We start from the raw sequence: 15,093 nt of genomic DNA, 5'->3' as shown, positions 1-15,093 counted from the left end.
GTTCTTTATGTAATATTCCATTTTATAGAAAAACCACATCTTCTTTATCCAGTTTCCAACAGATGGGCAAATGGGCTGTTTCCAAGATTTACTTATTACAAACTGTGCCACTATAAACATGGGTGCAATATGGAGATACCTCAAAGCGCTTGGACTGGAGGTTCCATTTGACCCAGCCATCCCACTACTGGGTATCTTTCCAAAAGAACTAAAAGAATCATATCACAGAGGAGTTTTTCCTTTTTTTTAGAAATCAGAAAAAGCTGGACCTACGTAAGAGATCTGATTTGCTTGAGAGAAAAGGAATTGTTGGTTAGAACTAATACATTTATTAGGTGTGGAACACAGGGGCAGCAGATAGGCCTCTGCCTAGAGAGGGAACACCTGAAAGTTCAGCATTGTATAGTATCCACAGATGACTCCTCACTTGTATTTGGTGTAAACTTTGTATGGTGAAGAAAAGGATACAAGCAAGGCATACAACTGTCTTATTTAATTAATGGTTTTTCCATTTTTTTCCTCAGGGATCAACTGTTCCAAATTTTTTCCATATTATTATAATTATCATAAGAATTACCATACTAAAGAAATTAACAAAAAACCTTGTCCAAGATGGCAACCTGATGCCTGTAAGGCAGTTTAAGAGCCAGTCTATGATGGAAACATTTCCCCCAAGTACAATTATAGTAGATCATGTATATGAATGAGAGGCAAATCTATTTAATAAGTTAAAAATGGCAGCTTCTGGGATTGTGGGTTTATCTCAATGGTAAAGTGCATGCTTAGCATGGGCAAAGCTCTGAGATTGATCTCTAGTGACCAGCAATTAGGACATATTTTTTTCTGAAGTTTAGTTAAAAGAGAAAGTGACACTCTAGTGATGCTTAGTTGGGGGACATTTTATTCAAAAGGACAAGTTGCTATTTTTGACCAGTTAAATCACTGAGGGTAACTCCTCAGATGAAAAGATGAAAAGTAGTCAGAAAGGTATACAGGGAATTTAAATAAGAATAGAATAATTCAAATACAAAGACAACAAAGTGATTCATATTTGAATAATAATTCAGCTCCATTCCTGCCATTTTGAATTACTGTCACCTGATTTATTCTTTTTAAAAGCCAGCTCCCTCCTCACCTTACTGTGTTATACCTCTTTACCTACCTGCTGAGTTACAAGCACTTTCTCCCACATTTGTTTCACATAACTTTTTTTTAATCTAATAGTGTAAACCATGCTGTCTGTTGTTGAAACCCAATTTAAGCTTTTATTCCTGATGTCGTCTATTGATGGATATTTTAGTTTGGTATTTTGTTGTTGTTGGTTTGGGGTTTGGTTTGGCTTGGTTTGGCTTGGTTCTTTGAAACAGGGTTTCACTATGTGGCTCAGGTTGCCCTTGAACTCACTATGTAGCCCAGACTGGCCTCAAACTCTTGGCAGTCCTCCTGCCTCGGCCTCTGAATGCTGAGATTACAGGCATGTGTCACCATGCTCAGAATTTTCTTGTTTTGAATTACAATAATCTATTGTATTGCATAGCCCATAATTATGTTATGTATTATTCTTTGTACTCATATCTGTCCACTTCCTTACCCATTGTTTCATAAATAATTTCTAATTATAATATGTTCTGCAAAAAAAGAGTCAAGGGAAATAATGAGATTATAAAGTCACAAGTAAATACCAGGAATTAAAAAAACTAAATTGTGTAATTTTATATATTTTCTTCATATAGGAAGGAAACTCCAAATATCTTGCATATGTACATATACATATGCCATAAATATATATAATTCATTTTCACCAAGATTAAAACATGTCCTGGCTGGGAGTGTAATTCAGTGGTAGAGTACTTGCCTACTATGCACAAAGCCGTAAATTCAATCCCTAGCACCACAGAAAATAAATAAAACATCTCTTGTGTAGTATCTGTAAGAAGCAAATGCTTCATGTGACAGAGTTCCTTTATATTACAAGAGGTAGATATTCTGCAACATTATTTCATAAATAAAAAGCCAATCTCAAAGTTAAAAATTGAATACTTCCTCTTTACATAAGCAATGAAATAACAAAGGAGACTAGAACATAGGAAAACAGGAAACTAGAATATAGTTTTCTAGAGGTGGAGCAGGGGATTGGGGAAGTGCAGAGGAGAGGGTAAAGGGGATAACAGAATGAAAATAATTAAAATGTTATATGCATGTACCATTATACCATAATGAATCTCGTTCTGTACCATTAATATGCACCAGTAAAAAAAAAAAGAGAGAAGAAGGGAAATCTGGGTCTTTTCATGTGCTTTTTAAAAATTTCTTCATTTTCAAGGTCCCTGTCTATGCTGGCAATAAATTTATTTGTGGTATAGGAATGCCTAGTCTTTTGTGAGATAGGCTGCAGTGAATTTTGAAATGTATAGGTAAGCTTTAGAAAGATTTCAGAATTCTATCAGTGAGTCAGTCTACTTGGGTATGCAGTTAAAAGCAGGCATTTTTGAGTATTTCAGAATTTAACCCTATTCATTCATATTAAAGAAATCTTAAAATGATTTTCTTTGTAGATTTAAAAAAAAAGATCTGCCAATTTTAATGTAAATCAGAGCAAATATTATTTCCATCGCTTCACTCCTATTTCTGAAAATATTACAGTTCATCATACAAAAGATTTATGCTGAAAAACTTTGTAACAATCTTCAGCCTAATTTTGGCATTTGTTCTTATTCCATGTAGACTGTGTATTAAATATAATACTGCCATTGAAAACCTAAGGTTTTAATATTTAAAGACCTTGTAGCTTTTAACTATCCATTACAGTAGGCAAGAACCACATGTGATTATAGAAATTTTAACTGATTAAAAATTTTAAAAATAGAAGTTCATTTCTTGAGTGGCATTGGAAAGTGCCATTTCTGTTTGCAGTGCTTGTTTTTTGTTTTTGTTTCTGTTTGGGAGAGGGTCTTGCTGTATATTCCAGGCTGACTTTGAACTCATTATGCAGCTCAGGCTGGCCTCAAACTCACCTTGATCCCCCCACCTCAGCCTCCCAAGTGCTGGGATTACAGGCTACCATGTCCAGCTGGATAGTGCCATTTTTGATCACTGTTTTGGTCCCTATCAAAATCATCTGTTTATTTGCGTTTTTTAAATAAATATAAATTACTAGGCACAACCCAGCATATTCAGTGAAAACCTCTTAGTAAAACTTAAATATCTACAATTTTAACTAACATTGTAAAGTTTGAGCACATCCATTTAATATGAAGTAAATATCTTGGGTATCATTTGTATATGATAAAGAATAATATTAACTATTTAGAATTTAAAAATGAAATAATATATGTTAAAATTTGTGGGATGCAGCTATGTTGGTAAAGAAATTCCAATTTTAATGCTTATTAGAAAATGAATTTCTAGCATGACTAATTTTTAAACGGCATGAAGATATAAGTACAAATACGGAAAAATAGAAAATTATATATTAGTAAACCTGAAAACTTTAATGAAATGGAATTTCTTAGAAAATACAACTAAACAAAACTGCTACTAGCAGTCTAGTAAAAGAAAACCCAAAGTGAAATAATTTTACCATACTTTCAAGAAACACATAACTCAGATCTTATTTCAAATACTAAAAAAAGTAGTTGTAAAATATTGCTATGAGTTTAATAAGATAGGGTGTTAATGCCAAAACAGACAAAAACAAAATAGTAGGCTGCCGTTATCTACCATTTTTCTTTCTACTATTCAGTTTCCCCACAGTCAACTGTGGTCCAAAAATATTGAATGGAAAATTCCAGAAATAATCATTTGGAATTATCCCTCTATCCAGTATATCTATGCTGTATATGTTACCAACTCATTTCTTGTCTTTTAGTATGCCCTATAGACTTTTATTCTTGATAGGAAGATAAATGTACCCAGTAAAATGAACTGCCACAAATGAGCCTTTAGTAATGTAATAATGTGGGAGAAGGAAAATAATTTTTATAGTCCTATGATTAGGTCTCTTGTCAGTGAGTTTATGCTTCTGGACTGTGAACTTCACAAATGCTTCATAGTTTTATGTCCCCATCCCCTTAGGTGGGACAGACAGCTAGTACTGAGAGGGGTTGGGTATTTCTCTTCCTCCAAGTCAGTTAGGCTCTAAAGATACCATAGATTAGGCTCTAGTTAACTAGTCTCTCAAGGCACACTTGGTAAAAACAGAATGCTCTGGCATATATCAAATTGTCATTTTTCCTCTACCCCTGCCAGAAGGACAAGGGGATTTTATTTTTTATGGTTCATATATTTTAAGCTCTGTCTTAGTTAACTTTTCTCTCATTGCTGAGTTAAATTACCTGACACCCGTGGTTAAATAAAGGGGGAGCCGGGCATGGTGGCACATGCCTATGATCCTAGCACTTGGGAGGTTGAGGCAGGAAGATTGCTGTGAGTTCGAGACCAGCCTGGGCTACATATTGAGTTCCAGGTCAGTCTAAACTACATAGACCCTGTCTTAAAGAACCTAAATAAATAAATAAAGGGGGAAAGGTTTATTTAGCTCACAGTTTGTAGAGGTTTCAGTCCATCATCGACTGGCTCCAAGGCAGGGTGGCATGGCAGACAGGTATTGCAGAGGAGAAACAGTTCATGGTGGGAAGAAGGTAGCCAAACAAGCAAGGGGCAAGACAGGCCTCTTTCTGTCCCTTAAATTGTATCTAGGCTATCAGGGTTTGGGTAGTGCCAAACCCATCAGTGGACTGAATTAGTAATTGCCCACCTTTAATCCTAGCACTGCACCATGAATCAGTCACACATTAGATTCAGCCACCTCTTAAAAAGCCCACCTATGACTGCATGAGGCTTTGGGGGGACATCTAGGCACAAGTCATAGCAAGTTATAAGAAATATTTGAAATAATCTTTTAGATTGTCTTGTAGCAGTGGTATAGTTTTAGTTTTTATATTTAGATCCATGTTCCAATTCAAGTAAATTTTTATATGTGGGAGGTATGAGTTGGATTTTTCTTGCATTTTGATGCCAGCATTATTTGTTGAAAAGGCTATCCCTAACTTGTGGAATTATCTTGACATTTTGGTAACAAATAAATTGATCAAGATACGTTCTGTTGCACATTAATGTGTATCATACCTTGGTATACTTGACTCATTAAAGTTGATGTGCCATGTACTTTTGACACAAAGATTTTGTCCCAGTACTTGCCATTTGTTTGGTACTTGATGTTCAGGCTGGAACGTCAGTGTCCATTGCCTCATGACTTGCCACCCTTTCTACCAAAGACAACTTGTTGATACTCAGTTTTGGTACTTGTCATGCCTCCTGGAACCCAATTAACAACCAGCACCAAGGTACGACTTAATCCTAGCATTCTGGGAAGCGGAGGTAGGTGGACTGCATGTTTGAGCCTAGCCTGGACAACTTAGCGAGACCCTCTGTTTTCAACGTAAAAAATAAAAATGGGCTAGGGATGTAGTTCAGTGTTAATCCCCCATTCAATCCCTAGTACTAAAATAAAAATCAAAATAGCAAATTATGTAAGTATGAGTCTTAATTTTAGAGTCTGTTTTTTCCATTGACCTATATTTTACCAATACCGCAGAAATGTCTTGATTACTGTAGCTTTATAGTAAGATATTTTGGGGTTTTCATTGCTAGGCACTGAACCTTTGTCCTCACACATACTAAATACAACCTACCACTTAACTACACCTTAATCAGTTGTAAATCTTGATTCAAGTAGTCTACCATCCTTTTTCTTTCTCAAAAATTTCTTGGCTGTTATATAGGTCCTTTTGTTTTTCATATAAATTTCACAATCATCTTGTCAGCTTCTGCTTCTTGAATTATATAGTTATAATTCAATTTATATAGTATTCTAGAAAAGGCAAAAATTTCATAAAAATTAGATCAGTAGCTGCTGGAGGTGGGAGAAAAAAATTGGCTATAAAGGGGCACAAAGGAACTTCTGAGATTATGGAAGTATCTTTATAGTACATGTGGTTATGACTATACCTTAGTCAAAACTCAGAACTATTCAGCCAAAAAGCTTGTACTTTATGTATAAATGATATCTCAAAAAACCTGGCTTTAAGAAGTAATAAAAAGCCAGGTGTAGTGGTGTGCACCTATAATCCCAAACTTAGACACTGAGGAAGGAGGATTACTAAATTTGAGGCCATCCTGAGCTACATAGTGAGTTCAAGGCCAGCCTGAACTGCCTAGCAAAACTTTGTCTCAAAAAATAAAAAAACAAGGCTCAATACTACTCTAAACTGAAATTCCATGAACAAGCAGGCAAACTTACTATATTTTAAAAATCTGCCTTAACGTTTATTTTTTAATTGTTTATTCCATTTTTCTACATTTTATTTAAATATTATAAAATACCCAATTTACAGAGAGAAGCTTTTGAGGAGACTTTTCTTTCAACTATATGAAACATGGGGAGAGGGATTTAGCTCAGCGGTGCTACCGCCTGCCTTGTAAGCTCAAAGACCTGAGTTTGATCCCTGGTGAGGAAAAAAAACAAAAAACAAAAAACAACTAGGCATGGGGTCAGAGCTTCAAGGAGCTAAGACAGAGTTTAGCTCAACTATATGAATTACTGTGTTCTGAGTTATGATATAAAAGCTGTTTCTGACTGTGGGTCATGGTAAAAGTATTTTGAGGGGTAAGAGGTAGGTAGAGTGCTTGCCTAGCATGTGTGAGACCCTGGGTTCAATCTCTACTAATGGAAAAAATGTATATTTTTTTTTTTGAAAAGCACTGCCCTAGAAAAGCTTACCCCATGTGAAACATGTATGACAATTTCAGTGCTGCATTGTTTGAAATACTGAAAAATTAGCAGGATAAAATGTTTTATGTTGAATTGCTTTATAACCCTCCGTCCCCCCACCCACACCCTGAACCAGGGATCAAACTCAGAACCTTGCGCTTGCAAGGCAGGCTTGGTGCCACTGAGGTAAATCCCCAGACTGCTATAATCTTATTTTTTAAAAAATTAGTACACATTTGCAGTACATGCTTACATTTATTGTGGGCAGTTGGTACAAGTACATAGTACATCTTAATTTCTCCTTCATTCCCTCCCCAAATAGCTATTATGTATTGAGATGCCCATATACCAGTCAAAGAATCACAGCTACAACATAAATAACTCAAAAACATAGGACTGACAGACAGTTGAAACAGGATACATTATCCTAATTTATATAAGCTTTTAAACATGAAAAGTATCTAAGTGATTTACACATTAGGAATGCTAAATATTCAAGTTTTAGATAATGGCTGCTTCTTGAATATGGAGACCGTATCTAGTATTTTACTTTTTTTTTTAAATAAGAGAAAATGTCTCCTTTTGATAAAGGTAAGTATAGGCTAAAGGATATTTTCTCTGTACACTTTGTCTCAGTTTCATCAGTATCCTAAGTAACCCTGACAACTATCAGTGGTACTGGGATCCACTTACAAGTTTAGAGTTAAAAGCAAAGAAGGTTAAAAAAAAAAGAAGCAGTAGATAAGTTTTTTAAAAAGCTTATGCAGAGAGGTGAAAACAAATGAGAGCAAGCAGTAGGTTAATGTGGTAGAGTAATATGGTTATTATGTTATGTAACTGCATTGGTGGAAGATGTTTTTGCTGTAATACTGTGTAATTCATGTTTTCTATAAAGGGTTAAAAATCTTTCTGTTAATAGTATATTTAAAAAATCTTTACTTAAAACAAGTTCATTGTTTTAAAAGCAGAGTAGTTAAGCAAAAAGAAATGGAGTATTCAAAATCCCATCTATTGATACTATACTGTATGCCATTATAGGTGATATGCCATACTATAGGAATTATACTGTTTTGTAACTTTTTCCTATTCATCAGTATGTACTGAAGAACTATTTAATTGAACAATATTGTAGCTTTCTATTATATGAATGTTTTGAAATGTGTTCATGAATTCCAGTTCTTTGCTTTTTAAACATTATTTTAAATATATATCTGCAATAGAATATTTACAATATACATCTTTAATTATTTCCCCAGGTTAACCTCTTTAGTGTTGAGTGAAAGGACAGGGTTATTTTTGAGGTCTTGGATTCTGATCTGTTTAATCCCTAGAACAGTATTTTTCCTAGTAGTATAGGAGAATGAAAAGGGCAGATTTAAATGGAAAGGATGTGAAAGTCATTAACACTATCAATTGTTCAGCATAAATATGTGTAGATTTTATTTGGAGTACTCTTTTAAGTAAAATATATACTACTTGGATCAAAATAAATTCATAAAATAGGATTCAGGTGGTCTGTTTTGTTGTTATAGTTAAGGATAACTGGGTTCCTTTCAGACATTTTCTAGTTAGAGTACCTGGAAACTTGATCCTAATAGATTTTCCTTCTTCCTCTTCTTGTCTTTCCTTTTAAAATTTTTAAATAAAATTAAGACTTCTTGGGCCTGGGATGTAGCTCAGTGGCATTGCGCGTGCATGACAAGGGCAAGGTCCTGAGTTCTATGCCCAGTATCAAAGAGAAAAAAAAAAAAAAGACACCATTACACCCCTTCTTTAGTATTGTAGGAGGAAATGATCTTGAAATGAAAACATCTCAGAAATTTCCCTAAGCAAAGTTTCCCTTTACATGAGTCACTAGGAAAGTCCAAATTAGTATTTTATAGTAAATTTTCCACTAGGAAAGAGAGCCAATAATGTGGAAGAGGATAAGGATATTGAAGAGTCCAGAGTTGAAGGAATATTTACGGTACATTCATTGTAGAAATGGTATATAGGGAAAGAGAAATGTTTCAAAGTGTGTGAATTATCATCTGATACTTTTCTCAAGGATGAATGTTACAGATCTTAAAACTAGGAACTACCCAAATGGAGCAATCATGAGTATAGTGCCCTGTGTACATTTTTCTTTTAATTTGTGTTTTTTTATCTGCTTGATACTCATAACTAGATACAGTAACAAAAGTAAACTGTCTTGAAAAGCAAGGATGGTGTTTCATTCATTTTTGTCACCTGTTCTGTATACATGGATAGTAATAGTAGACGATTAGTAATTGCTGAAATAAATAATTAATTCTTTCATTAATTCTTCTGAACAGACTGGATTTTGGACAGAACTTGGAAAGATTGAGAATAATTTCTTAAAGCCACTTCATACAGGACTTAATATGTCAAAAGCACACTATGAAGCAGAAATTAAAAATCGCCAAGAAAATAACCAAGGTTGGTAATATATAATTTTCTTTTAAATTAGGTCTGAAAATTACTCAAATTTTGGAACTATCACATTCAAGATAAAAAACACTTTAGTTCATGTTCAATTTTTGTGAAATGAGAGACCACAAGAGCTAAGTCAGTTCTTATAATTAAACTGATTCTTCGTAAATCTCTAAGCCAATTAACACTGAAATGGAGTTAATGAAGATTTACACCAAGTTGAAGCACAATCTGTTTCAAAGTCTCAAATTCTAATTAGGAAAGTGGTTGTATTGGAGGTTAAGACAGGAAGACCACAGTTCTGGGCAACTTAGAACATGTCTCAAAATATAAAGGGTTTGTGGGTATAGCACAACAGTAGAGCCCTTGCCTAGTATGTGCATAGCCTTGGATTAGATCTCCAGTGGTTGAAAAAATTTGTTTTTATTTTGTTGTTTGAGTGAACTCACTATGTAGTTCAGACTGGCCTTGAACTTGTTTTTTGTTTTTTGGGTTTTTTTTTTTTTTTTTTTCCCCCCCCGTACCAGGGATCAAACTCAGGACCTGTGTTTGCAAGGAGGCGTGGTGCCACTGAGCTAAATCCTGGGCTGGCCTTGAACTTGTGGCGATCATTTTGCCTCAGCCTCCCAAGTTCTGGGACTACTGGTGTGTGCCATGCCCAGCTAAAAAATTTTTTTTCTTTAAAGAATATTGTTGTATTACAAGCATTTTCCTTTGTTGCCATTATACTTTCTTTGTATTGTTAGGTCCACCTCTATCTTACCCTTGAATAAATCTGTACAAATTATAAAAAGAATCTTAGATGTAGATGTAAGTCAACTATTCTGTTATAATGTGATTTTATGTGTGTATATATATATATATATATATATTTTTTTTTTTTTTAAATATGTGGTGGCATTTTTGAGGGCATTATTAAAATGTTATCTTTTTTAAAGGGCTATAATTCCACATAAAAATGAAGTTTCATGCATCCTTTATATGCCAAAATAATGCTGTTTCTCTACAAAAACATTAGTTCATATACTGCAGAATCTAGTGTGTATTTACTCATAGCTTGATTTAAATATTCTCGTGTTAAGATTTAATTTACAGATATAACTGAAACATTTAAGTAAATGATGAAAGTAGCTTATAAATGTATTGTTAAAATCTGAGACTTGTTTTAATGGTTAAGTTTGATATGATGTTTCTTCTCTTACAGTAGTCCAGAAGTCTAAGGACCTTTGTTCTGTAACTGTAGGTAGAGAAGAGATCGCTAATATGCCTCCTGAAATGCAGCTTAAGGTGATCTGAAATTTTCTTAAACTGTATTTTCTATGTTTTATTTTAAAGGCAGCATTAACAACACTAATTTTTCTTGGCATTGCAGGTTCTACATTCAGCTCTTTTCACATTTGACTTGATTCAAAGTGTTCTAGCTCGAGTAGAAGAACTCATTGCAATAAAAACAAAGTCTACCTCTGAAGAAAATGTTGGAATAAAGTAAAAGTTTCACTTTCTAAATAAAAATTAATAAAATACTGTATTTTCCATTGTGCTTTATTTACTATCTTTGTAAATTTTTTTCTGCAAAGAGGTATGGCTTTTTCAGTAGTCAGATTCTATCAAAACACATGGATCATGGATTATAGTTTTAAAAAGTTAAAAATACTACATTTGAAAATTTGTTGCAAACTAAAAATTTTCTATTTCATAAAATGTTGAAATGCTTTACTCATTAATATAGTTGTGTGTTTATAAAAAAGATGGTACACTTTCTGCTTAAGTGCTTTGTAGCAGTTAAGAAATCCTGTGTCAGGTTAGATTCTATACTACTGTAAAGGTGATGTGCTGAAGACAGTTTATTGGTTTTCTTAGCTTCCCTTCCCATGCTTCAAGAGGAGTCGTACGGAACAAAGTCTTTTCACAACCCCGATATGAAAGCATCTGCAAAGATTAATTTTAAAATATTGGTCGATCTTGTGGAAAACCAGAGAGAGAAAGAGTCTTTTCCTTTTTGGCAAGGAGCCAATTAGAAAATTCTGTATTTTACTTGGTCTTATTTGTCCATCCAGCTTAATATTTATCAAGAAACTGAATGAGTTTTATAATTATATATGTACTAATTACTTTTTAAACGTTATAGAAAATGATCACTCAGCAAAGCTAAAATAAAATGGCTTTTAATTGTATACATGTTATTTAAGTTAATATAAACATCTTTAAAGTAAATATATATTTAAATATAACTTAACAGGTTTGATTATTCTTATGTTCTTCCAAAAGAACACTTATAACTAGTTCTCTAATTTGGGTTAATTGAGTCACTATTCAGTTTTATCTTTTGAAGTGTCTTCCAAACAGGACTTTGCTCTATGATATAAGCTTTAGTTGTTATCATTCTATAGCAGACACTATCCATATATGGTTTGGAGGTAGTCTGGAAGAAGATATAAATATGCAGCATTATTACAGAAATGAGTTTTTTTTTTACCAGGATCACATAAAAGAAAACCTAACTTTAAATTCATTCAGCAAATATGACCACCTTTGATCTAAAAAATTATACAGTATATGAGTTGTTAAGAGTAATAAAATATCTGATTTCTATCTTCAAGGAATATCAAACATGCAAGCCAAAAGGAATAGTACAATAATTACTTCAATGGGGATGTGTTCCAAGTGTAAGAATAAGGAAGACCTAATTCTGCCTAGCGGAGTTGGGGTGGGGGTTTATCTAGGCACATTTCACAGAGGAAAACAATCAGGAAGATAGTGAACTAAAGGAGAACATTTCATTAAAAAATGTTTGCACCCAGATTGCTCTGATTGCAATCTGAACAATATTTTATACTTCAGGATTTGAAGGAAGAGATAACCTATTGGCCCGGCACAAAGAGCAGCCAAATGCTCTTGCCGCCCAAAATGAATCATAAGTGGGTAGTGACTACCAGGAGTAAATTGAGAAGTTGAGTTCAGGAGTGGGAAAGGGTTGTATGTGTGAAAAAGCAACTTCTCTGAGCTGAACAAAGCAGGATATTTGTCATTCTTGCTCAAGGTGGTTTGCAGTCTGAAGCCAAACACCTGAAAACAGTACCATGTATCTTTCCCCAGGTGTTTTACCTTAGCTATAGTGCACATGAGATTGACAGCATTTGCTGTGTTGTGTACTGGAAGTATCCGTAATTTATTTCCCAGGAATCTGAAAAAGTAAAATCATAAAGACCATATACCTTAGCTGACATTTGTTCTCTTAAATACATTTAATGAAGAGCGATACCTCTATTGTTTATTATGTGTTTATTCCTCGTGACCTGCCTTATATCACAGGATTTGAGGTGGCTTTATTGCCAGAACTTAACTGTTTACTTTGGTCTTGCAGGAAAAGCCAATAAATCAACATGAACTCTGGCCACCCTAAATCAAAACAAGTTTGTCCTGTTTCCTTAAATATGACAGGTTAACATTGTAAAATTTTTCTTCTAGCAAAACAAAACATCTGCCTGAATTAACGGAAGTAAACACAACACAGTATAATAAGTCTGTAGCGCTGTTCTTCTATACCTCTGCTGAATCCTGAATATCAGTTTCCATTCTTCAGGCCCATGAAGAGCAGCGAACAGAACCAAAAAACTATTCCGATGAATGTTAAGAAAATTTTCAATTTTAGTTAGAAATATTTCTTCGGCTGACATAATGCATTCGTTAGCATCCATCAATAAAAATGCAATTCCTGAAAAGGTAAATGTATACAGTCAGTTTTTCATACATGGTAAATTTTGTAAACAAAAAATAAAATATGAGTTCCTTTTTCTACAAGATGGGGGTAATTGTTAAGCTTGTCAGAACAGTTAAATGATGTATATAATGTGGCCAAGAATTGTGGTAGGTCACCAAAAATGATTTCCTTTCCCCTGGAGGGCTCTCTGTTAAACCAGACAAAAATGAGTTTGAGGCTGGACCACTTTCAGCCAGGAAGTCTATTCTTTTTTGTACCAGGGATTGAACTCAGGACCTTGTGCTTGCAAGGCAGGCAGCAGCACCACTGAGCTAAATCCCGGGCCCACAAAGGTCTATTTCTAAGAGCTTTTGAAAGTATATATCTCCCAAAGCCTTTGCTACAGTAGAGGTAGTCACTTTGTCTTTGGGACAAAATACTTGGTAAGCATAACTTAAGAGAGGTATTTTGGCTCCTAGCTTTTAGAAGATTCAGTCGATAGCCTGCTGGTTCTAAGGTAGAAAGGGCATAGGTCAAATGAAGAAAAGCTGCTCAACAGAAGGGAAAAGCCAGGGAGGAAGAAACACCCAGATCACACCTCCAGTGAACGGCCACTAAGGAGGTTCTACCTCCTAACAATAGCTACTGAACTAACTGGTGGATGAATCCACTGATGACTGTAGCAATCTCCATGATCCAGTCACCTCTGAACACACGAGGCTTTGGGAGGACATTCTAGTTGTAAACCATAACAACCTTTTTATCACCACTATTATTTCCCAATCACAGGTAGAATTGCCCCCCGCCTATTGCCCCAGTTTTCTCTTAATCTAATTCCTGTGCTTTGCTCATTACTCATAGTTTTAGGATTTAAGGGAAATTTATTTGTCCCCAAATAGCTCTTCAACTTAGTATTTGTTCATATCCTAATCAGTAAGCTCATACAAAATTGTGGAAACCAATTTCATGTATAGACTTTTGTATATAAATTTTGGTCAGTGATGTGATGTGGGCTCTATTAATATGGTTAATACTTTAATCTTTTTTTGTGTGAGGTAGTACAGGATTGAACTCAAGGGCACTCTACCACTGACATATATCCTTACTCCTTAAAAAATTTTTTTTCTAGGGGAGAAAATGAGAACCAAGACCTGTCATGTAAAGGTACAAGATCCCAATGATGAATTAACTGTACTGTATACCTAAAATGTACCAATAAACTCAATGAGGAAACAAATTTTTTTTTCTTGGACAGGTCTTGTTCAGTTCCCCAGATAAGACTTGACCTTGCCAACCTCCTGCTTTAGCCTTCCTCAGAGCTAGGATTAGACATGCATCACCATGCCCAACTAATAGTCTTGATTGCTGTGAAAGTAGCATTTTCTATTTTCATCTTAGTTCCAAAGCAAATTAGTTGTTCCCATCCTCTACCAGACTCCACAGGTGCAGCTTTATTTTAGTGATTTTTAACTTAGGAATACTCCATATTCTTTATTTGGACAAATATACTGCTTTTGCAGCAACAACAAAGTTTAACATGTTTACCTCTCCCAAAAGATAACACCTTAAATTATAAAATGGTGACCCAATTGCAAAAATTAAGGTTTGTACTCATCTTTATAAGAAATTTAAATCAAAGCAGTTAGCAAATATACTGTACCAGAAAGAGAAAATAAAATTGATCCTTTTTCCACTGAATCTGAATACCGAATCTTGTGGCTTTGATTTTCCAGAGCAGCTGCAATTTCATAATTCTTTAAAAGAATTTTCAGAAATACAAACATAAGACATGCTTACTACACTCTTTATTACAGCTAATGAAAAAAATTTAGTTTCATAGCTTATAACTATACCACTTAAAGATTTGATCATCAAAGTAAATATCTATGGAGAAAAAATTTTAAAAAGCAAAAATATAGTCCTATTGAAACACTAAGTTTGGAAATGGAGCTGGTATACTATAGCTATATTATTTTGGGACAGAAATTAACAGTATTAACTAAGAACCAGAGCAAATGCAGACTTTTAAAAATAAACACCTTGGAACAGATTCTGACATGCATTAGTGAACAAGTTCAAGATGGCTATGTTTCTTAGATGGTGGATATAAACACAATAAGCCAGAGACATACAGCATACACAGGAGACAACCAATTTTCCAATTCATTTGTTTATATTTTTTACTTTA

The 15,093-nt window shown here is 34.3% G+C and overlaps 2 protein-coding genes across 7 annotated transcripts in view; one reads left to right on the top strand and one right to left on the bottom strand.

Moving 5' to 3' along the window:
- Window positions 1–10,694, top strand: part of Glmn (glomulin, FKBP associated protein) — a 39,136-nt gene extending 28,442 nt beyond the window's left edge. For all 3 annotated transcript variants that reach the window (XM_010644925.1, XM_033758281.1, XM_010644924.1), the window contains 3 exons: window positions 9,088–9,211; window positions 10,410–10,492; window positions 10,578–10,694. In XM_010644925.1, coding sequence (XP_010643227.1) covers window positions 9,088–9,211; window positions 10,410–10,492; window positions 10,578–10,694 — 324 coding nt within the window. The remainder of the gene's footprint in view (window positions 1–9,087; window positions 9,212–10,409; window positions 10,493–10,577) is intronic.
- Window positions 10,695–11,450: 756 nt separating this feature from the next.
- Window positions 11,451–15,093, bottom strand: part of CUNH1orf146 (chromosome unknown C1orf146 homolog) — a 32,826-nt gene continuing 29,183 nt past the window's right edge. For 2 of the 4 annotated variants that reach the window (XM_010644926.1, XM_010644927.2), the window contains 3 exons: window positions 14,566–14,659; window positions 12,752–12,920; window positions 11,860–12,389 (listed from right to left, as the gene is read on the bottom strand). In XM_010644926.1, the coding sequence (XP_010643228.1) occupies window positions 11,936–12,389; window positions 12,752–12,920; window positions 14,566–14,659 (717 nt within the window). In that variant the 3' untranslated portion in view covers window positions 11,860–11,935. Of the gene's footprint in view, window positions 11,628–11,859; window positions 12,390–12,751; window positions 12,921–14,565; window positions 14,660–15,093 lie in introns of those variants that run through there. The other 2 variants (XM_010644930.1, XM_010644928.1) reach the window with 2 other exon arrangements.

Source organism: Fukomys damarensis, unplaced genomic scaffold, assembly GCF_012274545.1.
Source record: "Fukomys damarensis isolate Sample0158 unplaced genomic scaffold, DMR_v1.0_HiC HiC_scaffold_33, whole genome shotgun sequence".
Lineage (NCBI taxonomy): Eukaryota > Metazoa > Chordata > Mammalia > Rodentia > Bathyergidae > Fukomys > Fukomys damarensis.
The sequence above is the reverse complement of the archived record's forward strand: the minus strand, read 5'-3'. Positions and strand labels throughout refer to the sequence as shown.